The sequence below is a fragment of the Desmodus rotundus genome, chromosome 13 (genome assembly GCF_022682495.2).
Source record: "Desmodus rotundus isolate HL8 chromosome 13, HLdesRot8A.1, whole genome shotgun sequence".
Taxonomy (NCBI): Eukaryota; Metazoa; Chordata; class Mammalia; order Chiroptera; family Phyllostomidae; genus Desmodus; species Desmodus rotundus.
In genome coordinates, this window is record NC_071399.1 from 39,366,359 (window position 1) to 39,391,870 (window position 25,512).

At 37.4% G+C, this 25,512-nt stretch overlaps 1 protein-coding gene across 3 annotated transcripts in view; it reads right to left on the reverse strand.

Annotated features, from left to right (window-relative positions):
- Positions 1 to 244: 244 nt before the first annotated feature.
- ITGBL1 (integrin subunit beta like 1) overlaps positions 245 to 25,512 on the reverse strand; it is a 269,846-nt gene continuing 244,578 nt past the window's right edge. For all 3 annotated transcript variants that reach the window (XM_053916805.2, XM_024578895.4, XM_053916806.2), the window contains 3 exons: positions 9,741 to 9,887; positions 4,098 to 4,211; positions 245 to 2,899 (listed from right to left, as the gene is read on the reverse strand). In XM_053916805.2, the coding sequence (XP_053772780.1) occupies positions 2,808 to 2,899; positions 4,098 to 4,211; positions 9,741 to 9,887 (353 nt within the window). In that variant the 3' untranslated portion in view covers positions 245 to 2,807. The remainder of the gene's footprint in view (positions 2,900 to 4,097; positions 4,212 to 9,740; positions 9,888 to 25,512) is intronic.

Here is a 25,512-nt window from a genome sequence, read left to right on the forward strand (position 1 = left end):
CCATTTCCCTTCCACCACTCCCCTCACCCCAGCCATCCCCACCTGCCACCCTCAGTCCTACCCCCTTTTGGTTTTGTCCATGTGTCCTTTCTAGTTGTTCCTGAAAACCCTTCCCCCCTTTTTTTATTACAAGTTTGTTCTTGCTTTGCCTTCCTTCTTAATAAAAGAGAGGGAGTTTCCATTTTAGTAATGGAATCAAAAGTTGAAGTACAAAATCATATTTAAGAAAGATAGAATGTATGTCTTTATAAGTAATTATTTTTATTGTATTTTTTCCAATTTAAACTAGTAAACTAACTCACTTCTTAATAGATCTGTTGATGTTTGCAAACTCGAATCAAAATAAAACACACACAAGAAATATGGAAAATTTCAGTTCAATAATTTGTTGCTAAATGAACCAAGAGTATAGCTGACTGCCATGTATTTTCAGCTTGTCAAAAATTTGGACAAATCACACTCTGAACTTTATAATAAACATTTCTCCATATCTAAACTTTTTCTTTAAAAACATAAATGCTGAGGACATTTTTCTTACATTAAATTTTAAAAAGAGCAACACTTTTATTGTAGTTTCAATTAATTAAAAGAGAAAACTAATATAGAAATGTGAGACACACCTCGGTTTCTGTGAGGAGGCGAAGGAAATTAAGGGCGGTGCCAGCAGAGCACGCGTCAGCCAACTACGCCTTGGCTGTGAGCCAAATCCAACTCACAATTAGCTTTTGTATGCCCCAGGAGTTTAGAATGAGTTTTTCTTGTCTTTTTTACGGTTTTACAATGTCAAACACAAACAAGGCAGAATATGCAATGGAGATATATGTGGCCCACAAATTCTAAAATATTTACTATCTGGTCCTTTCCATAAAATGCAGAACTCTGTAATAAGGGAACCTGGACATCTCTTGTACTGTGATGGCTGGATAATGTAGTGAATTCCAATGTGTCCATCAAATAAGCCATCAATGCAATTGCTACTGAATAATTATAGTAGGTTTGTTTGAAACTTAAAATGTTTAGATAGAGAAGAGGAAAGAATATAATCTATTTATTTCTTAACTGCTTATATTTCCCTCATTTACAAAGGTGATGTCTCAATTGACATGCTCAACAATCCAGATACAACTAATGTAGTTGTTCTCCTTAATCTCAGGATAGAGAGAACAACTTCATAAATCTGTTAAAGTATGAAAACACTATTAGTATTAGAAAAATCAACATCAATTAAATTTTCTCTTAAATCATTTTCAACATAAATTATAAGTAACTCGGCAGATACATATTTCCCTCACTTTTGATAATTTGACTTACAAAGTCCAACCCATGTCTCTAGAATATTTACATCATTAAGTAAAATGTCCAAGTAAAAATTTTCACCTTAAACAATATGAAAATGATTTTATTACATTATTATATGATTTTACAAAATATAATTCACATTTAGAGAAAATGTGTGTCTTTTTTAGCTCTAAATAACTAAAGGTGGCCTAAACTAATGTGTGTCAGTAGATTTAACTGCAAATATGTAAGGGAAGTCCAAATTATTGTACATTTTCATAATTCAATGTGAATTTCATAGAGCAAAATTTCATCATAAAAAATAAACATTTTGTTCCTATCACTGAGTGATTATTTGTAATATCTATTTAAGCCATCTCTAGATTTTTCTTTTTATCCTCTGAGGTTTTGAGACTGGTGCCATTTTATCACGGCATCTGTTCTTGACTTTTGTGCATGACCTCGATATTTTAATAAGTAATGTGTACTTAGAAGTAAGAGCGTCTTTTAAGAGAAATGAATACATATTTTTGGCCCATCATAGAGCTAACTAGATATTGTCTTTTTAGAAAGCAAGTAACCATGGAGTAACTTAATTAGTGAAAAATCAGAGTTCTTATACATGTAACCTATGCCCAGTTTAAAAGATGTTCTAGTAATAGAAAATGGATGCTCTTGAATAATAATTCATTTTTTGTTAATCATCAGTTGGTAAAATACATATGACACAGTGTAAACGACTTATGTCACTATTTATTTAAAATGTTAAATTGTACATTTTCATAATTTCTTTATTTTTAAAGAATCTTCTTTTGTGAGTTTAAAGTGAGACTACACAAATGTCTTAATGACTTAAAATAGCCAGTATTTTTTCAAAAGCACTAGTGATCTTGCCTCTGCCTCTCACCCCATCCAACATTATACTTCATGTGTGTTTGTCTTCATTGTCTCCATATGGAAATACTGAGTGATATAGAATCCTGGCAAAATATGATCGATGGATTTATGTGAGGATGTATATTTTCCTTTTATTCTAAAATGGTTTTTGTTGTGTAGGGCTGTGCATTTCTAACAACCGTGTAATTCGGAATGTCTCGACTCCAGCGCTATTGACATTTGAAGGCAGATAATTCTTTGTCATGGGGGAATGTCTTGTGCATGTAGTGTGTGTAGCAGCATCCCTGGCCTCTACCGACTAGACGCCTGTAACACACCCTCCCACCCCACCCAGTGTGACAATCAAAATTGTCTGTAGACATTGGTAAATGTTTTCTGGGTGGCAGAGTTGTCCTTGTTGAGAACCACTGATGTAAATTGTGAAAGAAAAATTTCTTTCTGATGTTATGTACATAAGAGTTTGCTTAACTCATTGTTAATTAAGTATCCAGATTTCATTCAGACTTTCAGAAACACAAAAACATACAATAGTCTGTTTGCCCTGTCCTCATGGTGATTATACATGGTTTCCTCTGCATTGGCATTTTCTAATGGCCTACAAAAATAAGATCCAGTCCTCTTCCATCTAATTGTTAAGGATAGTCTGTGCCAAGCCAGATTTCACATGCGTTTCCATTCCATCCATCCCAGCATTCACAGTTTCCGCAACTACAGATTCCATTCCCTGAAATAAAATACATGGGAGAATCATTATCATGATTGAAATATACTGAGTTAAAATATGTTATTGTAAACTATAACTGTTCATAATCAAAGCCATTTTATTAATTCTCTGCTAATTTTCTTGTTGCTGTCTTTCAAACAATGGCATCTACTTGGTGCCACTCTCAAGTTAGCATCAATCTAATGGTGACCATTAGTATCATTCCAACCGAGTTTCCATGTCACAATTTTGTTTTTCTGTAGAGAGCAGCTTACATGTGAGTTATGAATAAATGCTAAAGATCTCAAAGCTCCCTGACATAGTATGAGCTAGGCTGAATAATCAGTTAGAAGAGGAACATTGTATAGTAGGATAGATAGAAAGTGAATATCTAGCTTAATGACACACATATTTATCTTTGGTCTTTAGCTAGAAACACAGAGAATAAGCCCTGGCTGGAGTAGCTCAGTGGATTGAACTGGCCTGTGAATCTAAGGGTTGCTGGTTCGATTCCCAGTCAGGGCACATGCCTGGGTTGTGGATCAAGTCCCCAGTAGGGGATACATGAGAGGTAACCACACATTGATGTTTCCCTATCTTTTTGCTCCCCTTCCCCTCTCTCTAAAAATAAATAAATAAAATCTTTTAAAAAAACATGGAGAACAAATATACATGTCTATATTTCCCTTATAACTTTCTAAAGAACATTTATTTTAGAACCAATTATTAGGACTCAATAACTCAGGACAGCAGTAGCTATTATACTGCTACCTTGTTTTCATACTCCCACCTCCCTCACCACCACACACATTTTCCATTCCCTAAAAACAACCAATACATCAACCAACTTTGGTACCTGGTTCCTGTTTAAAATAATATTCCATTTTCTATGCCATGCTCAAAGTAAGATAGTTGTCAAGATAATTATTTTCTTTTTGCAATATGTAAAACAGCATATGTGGAAATTGGGGCAAGTTACTTTGTGGAATTTTCCCCAAAATTATATAATTTTGGCACATTTGTTTGTATTCTTCTATGCCTGGGAATAACGTTAGTGCTTATTCACGAATGCCCACCTCCATTTACATACTTCATATTATTTGGCCCTTGAGAATACAGAATCTCTCCTTCCCAGTGATGTACAGCAAAATGTGAGGTGTATCATTTGCCTTTATTGCAAAGTGTGGTATAAATCAATTGGAGTAGGTCAGTACTGCACCTGTGCAAATGAGACCATCATGTTTGTCACAGTCTCTGTCATCACAGTCACAGAATTCTCCTGAAATATACCATTCTTCAGCAGAACAAATGCACTTTCCACAGTGACAAGAGCCTGAAATCACAAAGGGTATATTGGTTGTCACCACATAACTAAAGGTTTCTGTCTAGAATAGAATACCATCAATGCATTGACAATAGGCTTCTAATAACCTATCTTCCAAAGTTAAAAGTTTATGGAATAGCCAGTTGCTCAGAAGGGAGCTTTACTTACTGTAATTCATAAAGGTTATCCAGGAAAGGCTTCATTATGGATCTAGACAGTAGCAATTAGCCTTGAGCAAATGTTCCATGGCTCAGTCTGGTTAAAATGTCAATGAGAGCAGAATGTGACTGATTTTTCAGGATGGCCTTCAAAAACAGTGTTCAAAAATAGATGCTATTTTTTTCTGAAGTGAATTATGTTTTAAAAGTGTCTGTCCTTTAAAGGAATTGAATACAAAGTTCTATTAAATGAGAGTGCATTTTATAATTAAAACAACTGCTAAATTTATTGTGCTTATACTCACAGATTTTTGTTTATATGATTTTCTTAAAGTAAAGACACCTGCATATTGGGTGACTCAGTAAAGTGCTAAAAATACACACAAAATCATTCATGTATATTTGGCTTATTAAGTTTTATTCTCAGGATTTCCTGCCATAATCCAGGGTAGCTGTAACCATCCTGCCCAAATGTTCAGCTTTTATGAGGCGATCCAACCACCTTTCTCATTACTTCATCTATTTCCCCTCTTATTACTTCCTGCCTAATTAAAAACATGCTCTTTGGTTATTAAGAATATTTTGGTTTACGGAGAAACAATTTTATTAATGGTGCATTTAGAAAAGTGTGCCATTAATAGTGAATTAAATAGTGTCAAAGAGAGAAAAAATTTCTCTCAGCCTAAATGTCTTTAAATGACAGGCTAAAAAAACCTCACATGGAAAAATTACTTCTACAACAGCAGTATACTTTGATAGACCATTTGACAAGTAAATTCCAGTTCTAAAAGTCTACTAGTCATTGAAATACTTAAAATGAAAAATGGGGATTGATTTTTGTACATGTTATGAAAAACTAGATTTCCTTGGTCAGCATTTTCCCCAGCTATGTTGTTCTTTTCTTTTTGTTAATTCTCAGTGCATCTTAGAGGTAGAAAATTCTTCTACTGCTTCTGAAACTAGGAGTAGCATAGCATGTAATAATAACACAGTGTGATTGTTATTAGTATGTCTTATAGTGCCTTTGTTATAGAGTGCTCTGGCTGTTTTCATAAATTACCGGTGGTCAAATTGCCCATCTCTGGACAGGGAAAGACTTTGGGAGAAGATTCTCTCTAATATATATAAGTTACAGACTACCAAGAGGTGACACATTGTTCAGCTCGGCTGGACCAGGACCTACTCATGCGCATGAGTCCCAGGCCAGCCAAAGGGAGCAGATGATCCATCCTGGCATGAACTCTAGGGTGGTAGATTCATGACCATGACACCACTAATCCATTTATTTTCTTTCTCAGTATAAAAACCCTTAAGGATGCTCTGATCTCCCTTCTATGCTCCTTACTGGCTTCCATTCCTAGGGAATCTGTCACATTTTCTCATTTGTCTTCAGAGCATCCTTAGGACTTAAGAAGAAGAAAGAAATGAAATTCTTCTGACTTCAAAGATGAACAAATGGAAATAGAGAGAGGACAAGGGCCACATGGCAATAAAAAAAAAAGTAAAACAACAACAACAGAAAACCACTCAACCTAAAATTTCAATCTGATTCAAACTACTATCTACCTATCTGCCTAGCTGTGATACCTCTCACAAGAAAAACTTTCATATAGTTCAAAAAAATGAGTTGTGTGTTCCTACTGATCTGAGTGATAGCTATATTGGGTGAGGCAACTAGAACACTGGCCTATCTGGTTTTTGAAGCTTAACTTTTACCCTGTCTCTTTTTGGGGATAGAGAACCAGCCAGGGCAGGTGGATGTGAGGGATAGGTGAGTGGGTGGGTGGGTGTACCAGGGACTTACTTGGATAATGGAAGACTCGCTAGTATAATTGTGAAAGTTCCAAGGAGACATTTAATGACATGTGATTACAGCCATTGTCAGGTAACATCTTTAAGAACATCAGGGGTGATGACATGGACCTAGCTTGAAGTTATCAAGGTAAAAAGTTTATTATATACTCTTGGATACAAATAAAAACCTAAACATTTGATGAATTATATGAGGGGAAACCCCCCAAAACAGAATTTATTTATAAAATATTATGTACTTATTCTTACATGTTTAACTTCAGTCACCTTCAAAGTACTCCCCATGTGATGCAATACACCTTCTGAGTCGTTTTTTTCCACTGTTCAAAACAGTTTTTGAACTGATCAATTTTGATGCCCTTTAGTGCTTCTGCCATTTTTTGTTTCACCTCTTCTATATCAGCAAACCCTTTCCCTTTGAGGATTTTTTCACCCAGGGAAACAAACAAAAGAAGTCACTTCAGGTGAATAGGGAGGGTGGGCGCAGGGGTCATGCTGATTTTGGTCAAAAACTGCAGAACACTCCTGCAGTGTGGGCCCGTGTGCTCACTCATAAATCACCCATCATGAAATGGGCAAACACGCTGAAAAAGTCTTCAAGAAAATTCACTGAAGCTCAACATAGCCTCTCACAACAATGCCAGCTGGTACACTGATAGAGATGGGTTCCTAAAACACTCACCTACTGGGAAACCTGCACTACAAGGGGTCTGCCATCCAAAAGACAATTTAGGTTTTTGGGGTCTCCACTTTGTATCACATATTCCACAAAGGTAGCAGCTAAGCTTATGGGAGACCTGGCTCTAAGCTCACTTCTCTGGTTATTCACAAAAATTGCAGCTTGAGTCTAAGAGTGAGCACCTTTGTTAGCTGCCCCATGAACAAAGTGGAGTTTTTATTTTCATTCATCACAACTGACAAAATGCTGCAACCTGACATCCCAGCAGGCAGTTTTCACTATTGTACTAATGACTCTATTCGTTATGAAGGTCACAACAATGTATCTTATTTTAAATTTTTCTATGGAGTGATTTATTGTCTTGGCTATAAATTTGTAAAGAAATAAAATGCTATTTCTTCATCGTCTCCTGAGGTGACGGCTTTATTCACAGTTTAAGATTTGTCTCTCTGGAGGAAACAGTTGGGTACAGGTTGCTAAGTGATGTGCCATGGTGACCTAATGCTCACTGCTCCTGCCTGTCCCCTAGTCAGAGAAAGAAAAATACTCTAGTTTCCTTTGTGATAATCAAGGTTAGGGGTTGTCATTTACAATTTTGAGGAAAAGTATACGGATTTCTGGAAAGTCCATGAAATCTATCTCCAGTCAAAAAACTTGTAATAGGTTTATCTTCTCTGTACAAGGTCAAAAACCCTTAGTCTTTTATGGGTTACTCTTTCTATGGTTTTTGAGGTGAGGGTAGGGTGGTAGGTACCCTCTATGGAGACAGAAATAACTGTTACATCCCCACTATTTTCTGTGCCTATGAAAGAATATGGTTCCATGGGCTTGGTTTTAGACACGCTCTTCTATAATCCAGCACTGATGTCTCCAGAACAAGAAAAGAAAGGAGCCTGCATACAGCTGTTGCAGACAATAGAATACCACCATCATCACTAACACCAGCCTCAAAACATCACTAACACCAGCTTTGAGGCAACTTTTACAATTCCTTTTGAGTTCAGAGACTAAAAACTCTCTATCCACTAAATGATAAACAAATGGCTTAGAATATATGCTTTCAACCCTTCAGGGATCTATAGATATAGTTCCATCACATAAATCAAACAGTTTGAAAGAGGCATTGACTAGAGAGATTTTCTTGTTTTGTTTTGAGGAAATACCTTTCGGTTCACCCATTTTGGGTGGGCACATGGTCTATATTTGTGATGCTGAAAAATGAGAAAATGTCCTGCAAATGTAATGACTTTAATAATAATGTTTATTTCTGAAGTCACTCATATTATTGCATAAAATCCCACTTAGGGCCTGACAGACTGGTGTTCACCACACAGACAAGCGTGGCTTTGTGTTTTCTCCCTGGGCCTGCAGCTGAATATGACCATGACAGATCTGCCTATGAACACTGTTGATGACTTCATAGTAAACACACACATAACATGGCTGATTTTTTAAGTAAATATAAACAAGCACAACAATATCGTAACACAAATGAGTAGCCTCATTCAGTAGAGTTTCTGTGAAAAGTTAATATCCTTATACCAAGGATAACACCATCATGAAAACAATAAAAAAATACCTAAATTTTAGGGGTCTGTGTTTTAAACTATACTCAGAAAAATAAAATCTAATTCAGACAAGTTAATCATTCTCAGTACTATTTTATACACAAAACACTTCTGATCTGACAACATTTCTGTCTTCTCTCCTGCTTCCCCCTTGAAGGTTAATTCTATTACTATCCCCTTTCCTGTTCCCTTTGTTAATTTGTTCTTCAATTCCTTCCCTATTTCTTCCTTTCAATCTCTCCTTCCTCCTTTTGGTTCTCCCAACAGAACTTCTTGAACCTAAAGCAAGTGTTTCCAGGAGTTGAGGGCCCCTGAAAACTGAAAAGGTGAAAGATTTGTTTGGGACTTGGAATTAGGACGAATTTAATAGGAGAACAAAGGGGAACAAAGTTATTGCTTTCTATTCATTTCAGTGACACCTGGCTGCTGTAATTGCATTAGGCTGAAGGCATGGCCTCCTGACTAACAAACACCAGCCTTAAACACAGAATTCCTGGAAACCAGAGATATGGTTGTGTATTGAAATTTACATGTTGGTATCAATTTTCAGCCTTCCTCCTGGCACCATATGTGTTCAGCATCCATCTGATTTTATTTTTGCAATTACATCAAGATGCCTCTCTCACTGGATAACATTGACCTTGAGTGATAGGTAAAGCAACAGCCACTGCTAAGGGGCATGATCCCATGGCACATTCTGCTTCTAAGATCTCCTTAGCAGATTAGCTTTGTTTCACTGTTTTCTTTAGAAAGATATTACCTGCTACTCTTGACCCAGGGTAGGTGTTGGAAGGTAAATGCAGCATCATGTATAGAAGTCTGAAAAGGTGGGGGAGGGGATGTTTGTTCTGCAAGAAGGCGACTGAGCTGAAGAAGAGTGCTGGCAAATGACATCTAGCTCCAGGCAGGGAAGCTCCCTAACATTTAGTGTGAATTCCAGGAGCTTCAAGAATATTTTCAAATTTCTGGGCTCTGCTATTTCACAGGTGAGCTCAATGATTATTGTTTTGCCTGGGGTGGGGGTGCATTCAATACCTAGTATATCCTATTGTACTTTCTTCTTTATACAATTATTAATTGTATTGAGGTTGCATACAAGTGGCTGAGGGCCTTATTACATGCAATCCATCTCCCACATGTCATTTCCTTGGAGACTAATTTTCACATGGTTAACTTTCAAGCTTAATGTCTGGTACAGGCAGAGGACAGAGTGATTTTCATTCAGGCAAATTACAGTCTGAAAAAGATGTTAGCTGCATGCTGCTGTGCAAACCATGTGTCAAAACAGGGATCCAGTCCAAGCTGCGTCAGAGACACTCACCCTTTCCTGAGCACAATATGCCATCTGCTGATTCACATAGACTCTTGCTCAGTTCCTCCGTCATGTTACACTTCCTGGGATGCTGGCAGAGCTTTCCAAACCATCCTCTCTCACAAATGCATCGACCACAGGAACACGTGCCGTGGCCTGCGAAGCAATTACAGAGTGGGATGAGAGAAGGAGATGGGTAAATATCCAGCTGAATCACAGTTTTTAAGGAAGAAGTATGGAAAACATGGGATTTAATTTCCTATCCAGCAAACACACTTTCCCTTAATGCTTAGTTAGTTGAGTGTGCAATTATTTAAAAGAAATTCACAACAAAGTTTTAGCTTCATGTAATACATTGGATGTAGCAAAGGAGACAGACTCCAAAGAGAAAAAACCTTGAAACAATTTAAAATGGAATTTTACCATCTTTTCTTGAAACAAAATAACATCACTTGCATTTTTCTTAGTATAAACTCTTGGTGCTTTTCTTCATTGTGCACACCATGACACCCAGACCAATGATGCAGCATTTATTGACCGCAATTATATTGTTTACAAATAAAAGGTTAATTTCCATAAGAATGGCATCTGGTATTATATTACTTTATCTGTGTACCTCTCTACTTACTAACAAGAACAAGTATAAGTATAAGTAACCGTGTCTTTCTATTACTGTCTAGAAGCTAAAAATAGCGTGAGGCTTAGATTCATATCTCTCACACTTTCTTTCCTGTTGTTTCTGTCATTGGTTACTGGTTTAGGAAATGTTTATCTTTTGGTTGTATATACAATGTTGTACTTGTGACAATTATACATTGGCATATACAGCTGTCTAGTTGCTTGCCAAAACAGTCTATGAGATTGCATCATCTTCCATTTTAATTTCTTGTTTCCAATCAATGGTTTATCCTTTTTTTCTATATGTGTATTACCTTATAGGCAGAACTCTCCAAACAGGATACACAAAACAGCTGTTTGGAAAAATTTTACTGAGTCTCTACTATGAACAGATCATTTTGCTAAGTACCAAAGTATGTGAAATCAAGCATCAAGGACACAGTTATCCCTCCCAGGTACTCATAAAATCATTCAGACTGATCAGCCCTCTGGACCCATTGACACTGTTCTGTCTTGACCATTTTCTCTGACAAGACTTTCAAGAGTAAACTTGTTCCATTTGCGTCCTCCTACACTCAGCTTTGCTCAAGAAGGCATAAGGGACCAATGCTTAAGTGTTTGCAATTGATTCTTATAATCAATTTAACCTAACCTCACAAAAATCCAAGGTTTTTCCCATACCACATAATCATCCAGAAGTTTATGGAAAGCAAACTCAAAAAACTTGGATTAACAGACCTTGTCCAACAGCCTCTTTTTATCCTTATGTTAATTTACTAAATTTAATCTCACAGACATTTGATTCAGGTATTATCCCCATTTTACAGTCAAGAAATTGAGGCTCAGATAAACAAAACAATTTCACCCCAAACCACATAGCTCAACCACACATAATCAGACCTTGGCTCCAGTTTCTCTGATTTCAATGTCTACTCTTCTTCCATTGCATCACATTGTCTCCATATTTCATTTTGGGAAATAAGTAATGATCAGTTTGACACAACTAGAATCATTTTCTTAATTCCTGTATTTTTTTAGCCGTGCATAGTTTGAAGGTATCCCTTTGACATTGATGGGCACTTTCTACTTAAAATGCCTCTCCTTGAGAGAGCCAGGATGGCGGAGTAGGTGGACACACTGCGCCTCCTTGCACAACCAGAGCTGACAGAGAATCGAACAGCAAAGGGGACCAACACCAAGGAAATAGAAAATAAACATTCATCCAGACTTGTAGGAGGGGAGGAGACGGGCACCAGGGTGGAGAGGACTTGCGTGGCTGTGGCGGGACTGAGACTGGTGGAGTGTGGGACGAATGGCGCAGGCAGTCCGAGCACTAGCAGACCCTGCGGCCCCACATTTGCGCAGATAAACCCAGAGGGCCAGACTCAGAGTGGCGGAGAACGGGGCAGACAGAGCAGCGGGTAGCACCCCGGGACGCCACATTCGCCCACAGATAAACCTGATGAACAGCAGGGAGCAAAGCAGACCGCGCAACCCAGGGCTCCAGCATGGGGAAAATAAAGCCTCAAACCTCTGATTGAAAACGCCCCTGGTAGTTGGGGCGGCAGCAGGAGAGACTCCCAGCCTCACAGGAGAGGTTGTTGGAGAGACCCACAGGGGCCTAGAGTGTGCACAGCCCCTTTTACTCGGGAACCAGCACCAGAGTGGCCCAGTTTGATTGTGGGTAGCGGAGTGAAAGATTGAAAGCCGGAGGAGAGTGAGGTGGGCGCCATTGCTCCCACTCGGCCCCTTCCCCACGTAGAGCGTCACAGCACGGCGACCAGCTCGACCTTGCCAGGGTGAACACCTAAGGCTCCGCCCCTTAAAGTAACAGACGCACCAAGACAAAAAAAAAAAGGCCCAAATGACAGAACACTTCAAAGCTCCAGAAAAAATACAACTAAGCGAGGAAGAGATAGCCAACCTATCGGATGCACAGTTCAAAACACTGGTTATCAATATGCTCACAGACTTGGTTGAATCTATTCCAAAAACAGATGAAAAAATGAAGGTTATGCTAAGAGAAACAAAGGAAAATGTACAGGGAACCAATAGTGATGAGAAGGAAACTGGGACTCAAATCAATGGTGTGGACCAGAAGGAAGAAACAAACATCCAACCAGAAAAGAATGAAGAAACAAGAACTTGGAAAAATGAGGAGAGGCTCAGGAACCTCCAGGACGCCTTGAAACGTTCCAACATCCAAATTATAGGGGTGCCAGAAGGAGAAGAGGAAGAACAAAAAATTGAAAACTTATTTGAACAAATAATGAAGGAGAACTTCCCTAATCTGGCAAAGAAAATAGACTTCCGGGAAGTCCAGGAAGCTCAGAGAGTCCCAAAGAAGCTGGACCCAAGGATGAACACACCAAGGCACATCATCATTACATTACCCAAGATTAAACGCAAGGACCTACATCCAAGATTACTGTATCCAGCAAAGCTATCACTTAGAATGGAAGGGAAGATAAAGTGCTTCTCAGATAAGGTCAAGTTAAAGAAGTTCATCATCACCAAGCCCTTATATGAAATGTTAAAGGGAGTTACCTAAGAAAAAGAAGATCAAAAATAGGAACAGTAAAAATGACAGCAAACTCACAGTTATTAACGGCCACACATAAAACAAAAACGAGAGCAAACTAGGCAAAACTGGAACATGAGGGTTGTCATTAAGGGAGTGGGAGGGGAAGGGGGGGGGAAAGGTACAGAGAATAAGTAGCATAGATGATAGGTGGAAAATAGACAGGGGGAGGGTAAAAATAGTGTAGGGAATGTAGAAGCCAAAGAACTTATAAGTATGACCTATGGACATGAACTATAGGGGGGGAATGTGGGAGGGAGGGGGGTGGGCAGGATGGAGTGGAGTGGGGGGGGAATGGGACAACTGTAATAGCATAATCAATAAATTTATTTAAAAAAATGCCTCTCCTTGCCCTTTCCACAGTCCTCTGTTGTCCTGATTAATGTAGGCAATCCTTGATTGTCTGTGTGTAATATCTCTCTATAATTTCTCCTTTGAAAAATTCATCACATCACAGGATATCTGATAACCTCAGTGACCACAGGACTGTACCACTCCTGTGATTCCATACTTTGTGTTCTACTAGCATCCAAAATTGATGCTTCTTTGTTACATATATAATTTTCTTTCTAAATATAGAAAACGACTTTTCTATTTGTCCATTTCTTTTAATGATATAACTTTCCTTCCATTCAACCAGTTCAAAATGTTTTGAATCTCCCTTACTCTTCTCATCTAAAGAGTTGCCTGACCCTGTTGAAACTACCTCCAAAATATCCACTCATATTACCAGCATAAACCTTTGAGAACCTATGCACTCCAATGTTCATAGCAGCACAATTTACAATAGCCAAGTGCTGGAAGCAACCTAAGTGCCCATCAGTAAATGAGTGAATCAAAAAACTATGGCACATTTACACAATGGAATTCTATGCAGCAAAAAGAAAGAAGGAGCTCTTACTCTTTGCAACATCATTATAGAACTGGAAAGCATTATGCTAAGCAAAATAAGCCAGGCGGTCAAAGACAAATACCATATGATCTCACCTTTAACAGGAACCTAATCAACAAAACAAACAAACAAGCAAAATATAACCAAAGACACTGAAATTGAAAACAGGCTGTCAGTGACCACAGGGGAGAGGGGAGGGAATTTCAGGGGAATAGGGTGAAGGGTTTGCGGGAACAATGATAAAGGACACATGGACACGTAATGGGGGCAGGGAAGGAAGGTGGAAATGGGAGGAAGGTGGAGAGGGTTGGAGTTTGGGGGTGGGGTAAAAAGGCAGAAAACTGTACTTGAACAACAATTTTTAAAAAACACACAAATAAACTATTTGAAAAACTTAAAAAAAAGAAACCTTCCTATAATGTCTTTCCCCAATATTCTTGCTCACAGTTCCTATTACACCACTCTACTCACATCATAGCCTTGAGATCTAGTGCTGTATGACCCCCTAATGTTTGAGATGAAGTTCATCTTTAGCCTTCCTAATGTTTTAGGTTCCTGAAATAGAGTCCCAAGATACTTTTCCAACCTTACAATATCTCCTCTTCTCCTCTTGCACATATTTCCTTATCTAACCAAACTTACCTACTCCTTCTTCTTTATACATTTCATGTGCTTGTCTGACTTCATGCCTTTGTTTTGATAGAAATGCCATCCTCTTGTTCCCCTACTTAACACTTCCAGGTCCTGATTAATTCTGAAACCTCTGTGAAGACTTTTCTAATACCCCCAGGTAAAATTCACCTTTTCCTCTGAATTTCTATAGTACCTTAGTTTTCACCTCTATTATGGAACTTTTTGTCTTCTACCTTGTCATATGTAGTTATATCTTAAATAAATGCATTCCCTGACTATGAATTTCCTGAGGGTAGGATCACTTTTGATCCGTTATTATAGTATTCAGAGTGCCAAGCACACTTCCTTAGTCATAGTGGATCCTCACAAAACACTTGTAAATTGAGGTTATTTTAAAATAATACCTCCTAATTTAAAAAAAAAATAAATTGCAACTGAGAACTGTAAACTGAACCCAGGACATGCTTACAGGTTATCTGGTTAAGGAACTGTCCTTCAAGGCCATTCCACCTCCATTTCCAGTGCCACTCATCCTCTCCCAGATACTTACCTCCATCAGTGTTTTTTGTTCCTATTTTTATTTCTTTCCCACACCAAAATATTCACCAAAAATTCTCTATATGTGTGTTGTCCAATTTAAATTCATTAAGTGAAATATAAAATTCAGTTTTTCAGTAGCACTAGTTACATTTCAAGTGCTCAGTATTCACATGTGACGAATGGCTTCTGTGAAGAATAATGCAGATTTAGAACATTTTCATCCAAGAGTACTCTATTCAGCAAAGCTATAATTTAGAATGGAAGGGCATATGAAGTACTTCCCAGACAAGGTAAAGCTAAAGGAGTTCATCATCACCAACCATTATTACATGAAATGTTAAAGGGACTTATTTAAGAAAAAGAAGAAAATCAAAACTATGAACACTAAAATGACAACAAATTCACAACTCTACAACTGAATCTAAAAAACAAAAAGAAACTAAGCAAACAACTAAAACAGGAACAGAATAATAAATATGAAGATAACTTGGAAGGTTATCAACTTGGAAGGGAAAGAGGGAGAATGGGGGAAAAGGCATAGGGAATAAGAAGCATAAATGGTAGATACAAAATATACAGCGGGATATTAAGAATAGTATAGGAAATGGAGAAGCCAAAGAACTTATATGTATGACCCATGGACATTAACTAAGAGGGAGAGATTGCCAGAGGGAAGAGAGGCATACCAGACAGAGGGGAACAAAGGAGGAAAAAATGAGACCATTGTTATAGCATAATCAATAAAGTATATTTTTTTAAAAAGAAAGTTCTATTGGACAGTGCTGCTCTAGACAATGACCATTTCTGATGACATTCATCAGCTCAGAGACACATTTCTTTAAAACACCACAATGATCATTCTAAGTTGGGAAACTGAGCCACGAATGGATACTAGTTATATGATATTCTGCCTGCCTAATAGTCTTCCCCTTTTGTTAATAATAGGAGAACACTTGTTTTTCCTTTTCAGGGAAATGATAATATGTGTGTGTGGAAGATGTTTCATTATGCAGGCTCTTTTTGACCTAGAGGTACCCCAAGGACAGAGCTCTAATAAATGAAACATGAAAGAAAATCTTCTGGGTGAGGGTTCCAGGAAAGTGAATGTCTTCCAAAGAAAATGGGACAGACTCAGTGAGCATGCATCTTGGCCTTTGTTGTTTTTTTTTTCCTTCCCCTTTCTTCTTTACGGAAAGATGGTCACAAATGGAAATTTTCTAGGAGCATGACAATAAAAGTCAAGTAGAAGGGAAGAGTGGAAAGAAACATAGAAGGCATGTGGGATGATGATGAATCTCAGGTAGTCACCTCAACATCCATCTCTGAAGTGACAATCTGCAGACTAATTTGTGTAAATTACCTTCAGCCAACCACAGTCCTAACTAGTGCACTTACAAACTTTGGAAAGAGGTTTGTAATTTTAAAATGTGCTTTGGGGATGTTGCTGCGTGGAATGTCTGAGATTTCCCTGCCAATGTTTTCCTCTAGGACTTTTATGATGTTACAACTTATATTTAAGTCTTTTATCCATCTTGAGTTTATTTTTGTGTATGGCGTAAGTTGGTGATCGAGTTTCATTTTTTTACACGTAGCTGTCCAGATCTCCCAACACCATCTGTTGAAGAGGCTGCTTTTGCTCCATTTTATGCTTCTTCCTCCTTTGTCAAATATTAATTGACTGTAAAGACTTGAGTTTATTTCTAGGCTCTATGTTCTGTTCCATTGGTCTATGTGCCTGTTTTTATGCCAGTACCAGGCTGTTTTGATTACAGTGGCCTTGTAATACAGTTTGATATCAGGTGTTGTGATCCCTCCTGCTTTGTTCTTCTTTCCCAAAATTGCTGCAACTATTCGGGGTCATTTATGGTTCCATATAAATTTCTGAAATGTTTGTTCTATATCTGTGAAATATGTCATGGGTACTCTAATAGGGATTGCATTGAATCTATAAATCGATTTGGGTAGTATGGCCATTTTGATGATGTTAATTCTTCCAGTCCATGAGCATGGTACATGCTTCCATTTGTTTGTGTCTTCCTTAATTTCTTTCTTCAGTGTTGTGTAGTTTTCTGAGTACAGGTCTTTTACCCCCTTGGTTAGGTTTATTCCTAGGTACTTTATTTTTCTTGTTGCTATCTCAAATGGGATTTTTTTCCTGATTTCTGTTTCTGCAGTTTCATTGTTGGTATACAGGAATGCCTTTGATTTATGAGTATACAGAGGGCCCAGAGACATATGAAAAGATGCTCAGCATCACTAGCCATCAGAGAGATGCAAATTTAAACCACAATGAGGTACCATCTCAAACCACTCAGAGTGGCCAACATAAACAAAAAAACAAACAAATGTTGGAGAGGATGCAGAGAAAAGGGAACTCTAGTGCACTGTTGGTGGGAATGCAGACTGGTGAGGTCACCGTGGAAAACAGTATGGAATTTCCTCAGAAAACTAAAAATGGAACTGCCCTTTGATCCAGCAATTCCGCTGCTGGGATTATACCCCAAGAACCCTGAAACACCAATCCAAAAGAACCTGTGCACCCCAATGTTCATAGCAGCACAATTTACAATAGCCAAGTACTGGAAGCAACCTAGGTGCCCATCAGCAAATGAGTGGATCAAAAAACTATGGTATCTTTACACAATGGAATTCTACACAGCAGAGAGAAAGAAGGAGCTCCTACCCTTCGCAACAGCATGGATGGAACTGAAGATCCTTATGCTAAGTGAAATAAGCCAGGCGGTGAGGGACAAATACCATATGATCTCACCTTTAACTGGAACATAATAAATAGAAAAAAAAAAGGAAACAAAATATAACCAGAGACATTGAAGTTAAGAACAATCTAACAATGGGCAGGGGGGAGTGGGGAGGGGACAGTGAGGAGAGGGGATTACAGGAACTACTATAAAGGACACATGGACAAAATCAAGGAGGAGGGTGGAGGTGGGGGAGGGAGGGGGGTTTGGCTGGGGTGGGGTGGAGGGATGGGGAGGAAAGGCACACAACTTTAAGTGAATAACAATAAAAAATTAAAATTTAATTAAATAAAGGAAAAAAAGGAAAAAAATTTGCTTTGGACACAATCCCACTACTGAGTATATTGTCCAGATAAAAAAGTCCTTGTCTGAATGCATAGTCTGAGGTCTTCTTCAATATGAGTAATCCTGCAGCACAGGGACTCACTGCACTCATGACCAACTTCAAATTGAAGTTGTGAACTAAAGAACTCCCTGAAGAAATGTAAACTTATTGTGTAATTAAATGGTGGCTCTTCATTATCCCTTCTTGTTTTTTATATTGGACTCATAGGCAGCTATTCTAGTAGCTCCTAAGAAAAAAGGAAAGCTTGATGTAGTCCCATTTGCTTATTTTTTCTTTTTTTCCTTTTCCTGAGATAAAATATTGCTACAAATAATGGTCTAGATATTACTGCCTACATTTTCTTCTAGTACTTCTGTGGTTTCAAGTCTAATATTTAAGTCTTTAATCCACTTTGAATTTATTCTTATGTGTGGTTTAAGAAGGTTGTCTAGTTTTATTTTTCTGCATATAGCTGTCCAATTTTCCCAACATAATTTATTGAATAAACTATCTTTAGCCCAGTGTATGTGCTGCTTCCTGTATCAAATATTAATTGACTATAAAAGTGTGGATTTATTTTTGGACTCTCTATTCTGTTCAATTGGTTTATGTGTCTATTTTTAATACCAGTACCATGCTGTCTTGATATGGCATTATAGCATAGTTTGATATTAGTTAACATGATTCTTCCAACTTTGTCCTTCTTTCTCAAGATCACTGTTGCTATTTGGGGTCTTTTGTGCTTCCATATAAATTTTTGAAGTATTTGTTCTAGTTCTGTGAAATATGTCATTGGTATCTTGTTAGGAATTGCATTGAATCTATAGATTGCTTTGGGTAGTATGGATATTTTAATGATGTTAATTCCTCCTATCCATGAACATGGTATGTGCTTCCATTTATTTGTATCTTCTTCAATTTCTTTCTTCAGGCTCTTATAATTTTTCATGTACCAGTCTTTTACATCGTTGGTTAAATTTATTCCTGGGTATTTTATTCTTCTTGAAACAATTGTAAATGGGATTGTTTTCTTAATTTCCCTTTCTGATAGTTCATTATTGACATATAAAAATACAACTGATTTCTATATGTTAATTGTGTATTCTGCTACTTTACTCAATTGATTTATCAGTTCCAGTAGTTCCTTGGTGGAATCCTTAGTGTTCTCTACTGTACAGTATCATTTTATCTGCAAATCATGGCCATTGTGCTTCTTCCTTTCTAATTTGGATGCCTTTTCTTTCATCTTCTTGTCTGATTGCTATTTGGGACTTCCAGTACTATGCTGAATAAGAGAGGTGAAAGCAGACATCCCTGTCTTTTTCCTGATCTGAAGAGGAATGCTTGTAGTTTTTGCCTATTGAGTATGATGCTGGCAGTGGGTTTGTCATACACGCCCTTTATTATGTTTAGGTATGATTCCTCTATTCCCACTTTTCTAGAGTTTTTATCATAAATGAGTGCTAGATTTTATCAAATACTTTTTCTGCATCTATTGATATGATCATTCTTTAAATCCTTCCTTTTATTTATGTGGTGTAGTATATTTTACACAGCAAAGGGAACCATCAACAAAATAAAAAGACAACACACTGAATGACGTAACATTTGCTGATATACCTGATAAGCAGTTAATATACAAAATTTATAAAGAACTTATAAAACTCAACACCATCCCCCCTTAACAACCCAATTAAAAGTGGGCAAAGAACCTGTATAGACACTTCTCCAAAGAGGATATACAGTGGCCAATAGACATATGAAAAGATATTCAACATCACTCATCATCAGCTGTATGCAAATTAAAACCACAGTGAAATATCACCTCACACTGATCAGAATGGCAGCATCAGTAAATCAACAAGTGCTAGAGAAGATGTGAAGAAAGGGGAACACTTTTGCACTGTTGGTGGTAATGCAGATTGGTATAGCCACTGTGGAAAGCAATATGGAGTTACCTCAAAATTTAAAAATGGAACCGCCTTATGACACTGTGATTCCAGTTTTGAGAATTTATCTGGAGAAACCCTAATTCAAAAGAATATAGGCACACTTATGTTAACTGCAGCATTATTTACAATCACTAAGATTTGAAAACACCCCAAGTGTCCATCAGTAGAGTAGATAAAACAATTATAGGCCATTTACACAATGGAGTACTACTTGGCCATAAAAAAAGAATAAAATTTTACCCTTTGTGACAGCATGGATGGACCTGGAGAACACTATGCTAAGTGAAATAAGCCAGAAAGAAAAAGACAAATAGATATGATTTCACTCATATGTGGAATCTAATGAAAAAACTGAACTAACAAAATAGAGACATACTCATAGATAGAAAGCAGGCTGACAGCTCTTGGTAGGGTTGGTGGGGTGGATAGATTGAGCAAAAAAAGAAAAAGGACTCATGGACACAGACAACAGTGTGGTGAGTGCAGAGGGGAGGGGGAGTGTGGGTGTGAAGAGGTTATAAGTGGAACAAATGGTAATGGAAAGATGCAATGAACAATAAACTATTAAAACAGAGAAAGAAGTAAAGCAATAAACAGTCCATTTCTTATTCTCATCCTGAGTATACAGAGTACAGGAGAGAGGGCTCTGATTAAGATTATTTTAGGCTAAAAACAAACACATGTGAGCCAACCTGAAGATATATTTTGTTTGTGAAATATTAAAGTCATTACTACTAAAAAAGAGTACATCTTAAGGACTATCACTCTGGAGAAAGCATGGTTTGTTTGTTTTTTTTCAGTAGTGATTTACCTGATTTAAAAAATCCATGCATTTATAGTTCATGTGAAACTTTTATTGTTAGTAAAGATGTTTTGACAGGGTTCACATGTTTCCATGATAATTAAACATGTCTTTCCAATAAGTTAATTAAATGGAGAATAGCCTTACTTCATATTGACTTTCTTTTTGCCAGTGATTTTCAGGATGTAATTTTGGTGTAATCAAAATTGAACTGCTTAAAGTTATGTAATCACTTACATTCACCTTTAGGTACAATTCTAATTTATCCTACCCTGACAGAATTGGCTTAATCATCTTTAGTGTTGTTGTTAGGAAGGTGGATAAACAACATTGGCTGTCAGTTTTTCTGTGCCTGCTGATTAGGCAGGTTTATGGATGTTTTAGTTTTACTATTTGTTGTTTGCTGAAATGCTGCTTTGGAATCAGGGACCCACATTTTTCCTTGAACACACAAAGGGTTATAGTTCACCCTTGCATGTGTTGGCTCAGGGTCTGGTGGTGAACTGAGAAAATTACCCAAATTGGTGGTTCTCTATTTTGTTTTCTTCTGAAGCCACACTAGAGGGATGATGTCAGTAAGTTTCGTACACTCATAGTATTTAGATCCATTCACCGCTGGCTGCTACATGATGGGAGACTAAATGCTTGAAACAAGCTAGTTGCCATTCCTTCTCTGACACACAGAAATGCCAATTTATGGGATGTCAAGTTCCTTCCAAAACACTTTGTAACTGATGCCTCATGATACCTTAAACAGATTGATTCTTTTGTCCTGTTATGGAGGTGGACACTCCAATCTTTTGCTTTCCATTACATACATAGGGCATTAATTGATGGCCCACTTATCACATAGTACCAGCCACTTTTCATGCTTTATGTCTCATTCTTACCATAAAGCCAACATGTGGGCATTATTAACTTTATTATGCACATGAGTAAACCAAGGCAAAGAGACCAAATGACTCATCCAAGTTATGACAACTAGTGGGAAATAGAGCCAGAGTCCAAATGCTGATCCTTTGAATATAAGGTTCATGTTTATATTGTTGGGGCATTGCCTCACTTGGCTTAAAAGAAAATGGTTACTTCTATTCACTTAAATCTTGTGTGAAAAAATGTAGTAGAGTGTTCACACACACAAACAGAAACAAATGAGCATACAATAGAATGTGGGCTTTCTCCATGCAAAATATCAAAATACCTAAAGAAGATTAAAAAACTACCTCTCTAGATTCAAAAAATTACCTCTCAAAAAAAAAAGGTAAAACCTAGAAGGAAATAAACAAAATTTTGTCAGGTATTATTTTTGGATGGTGAATTTATGGGCAATATTTATTTCATTCTTTATATTATCTTAGTTTTGTTAAGTGTTGAAAGAAGAACATTAATATAAAAATATTGTATAATGTCCTGATATCTAAATATGAACAAAGTAAAATAAAAGGAGGTGAAATAATATATATTATAAGTGATAAGTGAATGAATAGTTTGGAAAAAAGTCCTTCCCAAGGATGGTTTAAAGAGCAGCTGAGGAAAAGTTCTGATGTAAGAAAATGAAATAAATATATTCCTTCAACATATCAAATATTTTTCACCTCTGTGCCCTGCTTTGCTTTCCCAGGCCTAAAATGTACACATTCAATTTTTACACCACCAAGTATCAGCTATTCAAGGCCCACATCAAATGTTAGCTCCAACTTGAAGAATCCTCTGATCCAAAACTGGAATCAATATTGTGTGCACTCCCACACACTTTAACTTATAATTTATTCCAAAAAAGTATTTAAGCATTGACTTTTATCCTAAATTTGAGGCTACAATAATTTTTCAGAAGGAAAATGTTTTGTTACATACATGAGAATTCTATAGACTTAAAGAGACAAATGTGATGGTGTTTTAATGTACATGTTGCAGTATGGAAAAAGTATAAAATAATTTTAGAAAGGCTTTCTAAAGGAGATGATTTGGATGAATGAAAAAAATGATAAAGAATAATTCAGAAGGAGAAGCAAACATAAGAAATAGAATGTCAGGTAAAAGGAAGAAAATCATAATACATTTAAGTTTCTCCATCTACATTGGCCTCCAGGAAAAAAAAAAAAACCTCATTTTTTTCAACAGATGAGAACAATTAGTCTCAAAAAAACTATAGTTTCCTCTACCCATCCAGTTTCTCAAACCACCAAGATTCATCCTTGATCCTACCCTGCTCCTCACATCATTCAATCATGAATTTCTAGGAATGTTGCTTATATGCCTAGGGCAGTGGCAGGGTGGGGGGGTAAGTTTCATAGGTTCAGCTAAGCTTTTAGATTGATACTTGGCAATAGTCTTCTTAAAGAGTTTTGGGGCAGGAACTGCATCCTGTTAGCTGGACAGTACTGGGCTTTTCTCTCCTTGGAAGTCTGTAGCAATTCATGAGGATGACAGCTCAACATGAGAGCAGGGGGTTATCTTCTCTACAGATAACACTGCTCAGATGCACAGAAATGAGATCCATGTTGCACTAATATTGAGACTTCTCTGGTTTAATAGAAGCCTCATGCTCCACAGGAGCTAAAACCTTTTTCTTTTCCGTTTTTTTTTACTTATTTTTTAAAACATTTTTTATTGTTGTTCAATTACAGTTGTCTGCATTTTCTCTCCACCCCTCCACCCCACCCCAGCCAAACCCACCTCCCTCCCCCTCCTCCACCCTCCCCCTTGGTTTTGTCCATGTGTCCTTTATAGTAGTTCCTGAAAGCCCCTCTCCCCACTATCCACTCCCCACTTCCCTCTGGTTATGGTTAGAATGTTCTTATCTTCAGTGTCTCTGGTTATATTTTGTTTGCTATTTTCTTTTGTTGATTAGGTTCTAAGAACCCTGAATCACCAACCCAAAAGAATCTATGCGACCCAATGTTCATAGCAGCACAATTTACAATAGCCAAGTACTGGAAGCAACCTAAGTGCCCATCAGCAAATAAGTGGATCAAAAAACAATGGTACATTTACACAGTGGAATTCTATGCAGCAGAGAGAAAGGAACTTATACCCTTTGTGACAGCATGGATGGAACTGGAGAGCATTATGCTAAGTGAAATAAAACCTTTTTCTAACAATTCCTTAGCATAGCTTCCAGAAACTCTGCAAAGGACATGCCTGTTGTCAGAGTCACAGCACTCATGGAAGCAAAACTCATGACATTCCCATCAGACATTCATCATCCATTCCAACGCAGTTGAAATTTATCAATCATAGGTCATTATTACCATGAGCAATGCTTCCTGGTAATATTGGCATATACCATTTGCCTGTTTCCAGGGAAACACAACTAAGAGTTTAACAGGTTAGAGTTTTTTGATGCAAGGCAAAGAGTTTTGTTAGCCAATGTCTATACTGTTTCTAACACTTTCTCTAATATATTTAATACCTTTTCCACTGTACTAACCTCCATTTAGCTATACCACCCTCATTTCTCACTAGGATTCACCCATATTCACCCATACCTCACAAGCACATCCTGACAATTTATATTGAACTATTTCAATACCCAACACCCAAAGGTACTTCTTAAGTAAAGTGATTGTGTTATTGCCTTATTTAAACCCCTTCTACGGCTTCCAATCATTCTTTGAGTAAAGCCCCAAATCATTTGTATAGTTGATAAACTATGTCATACCCTTTTCCCCTTTGCTTTATAATCTCCAATCATAGAGTTTCTCCCTGGTTCGCAAATGTTTCTTGAACATGTAACTCTCCCAGTGTCCCATGCTCCTCGAAATGCACTGTTCTCTGTGATTGCTGTCACATCCACCTCCCCTCACTGGCTAAGTTCTGTGCATCCTATTACTGCCAATTATGTTTGTATAATACCTATTTTTAATACATGTAAAGCACATGCTATGCATCATATAAACATTACCCAGATATGAAGACATCAGAGAAGACTTCCTTAACTCCAGTCTATTAAATTCCCTTATTATGCACGTTCCCACTGAACTGGTGCTTCTCCTTTCAGACCACTTACATCGTTGTCATCCCTTTGTCAATGTCTGCTTTTCAAGCTTAATTATAAACTCCAATAGACTCACCACTGAATCTCCACTGCTGGCAAATATCAGGGACTCAATAAATATTTGTTGAATTAATGAATAAATAAATGATTATTTTAACCATGCAAAACTTGAAATTTCCATATAAAAATACTTAATTAGAATTTGAAAAGAACAATATGAGGCCAGGGGGAATGATGCTAAGAAATCATCTTGGGAGACATTGACCTAAAGAAGAGAGTGGAAGAGGCTGAGATTACTCGAGAGCAACAAATAGCAAGCAGAAATGACATCCAAGAGTCATTTCAAGGGAAATGGTAAGATTTATTACTAAGCTCTGGAAGATGAGTAAGAATAAGAAATTAAGTGGTTAAAGGAGAAGTCTGAGAAGAAATGGATGGGGAAGTTATTTCTGAGGCCCAGGGAGGAGACAATTTGTTGGGATTTCAGAGTAGAGTGTCTACTATGTTTAAAAGTGATCACATAGAATAAGAACTAAAAATCACCTAGGATTTGGGCAACTAGGAATTATTAACAAACTCAGGGAGAGTTGGTTATATGGAATGGTTGGTGATATGGCAAGTTTCCATGGGATTGAGACTGAACCAAGAGGAATGCTATCACACAGGTCAGAGGTAATGATAT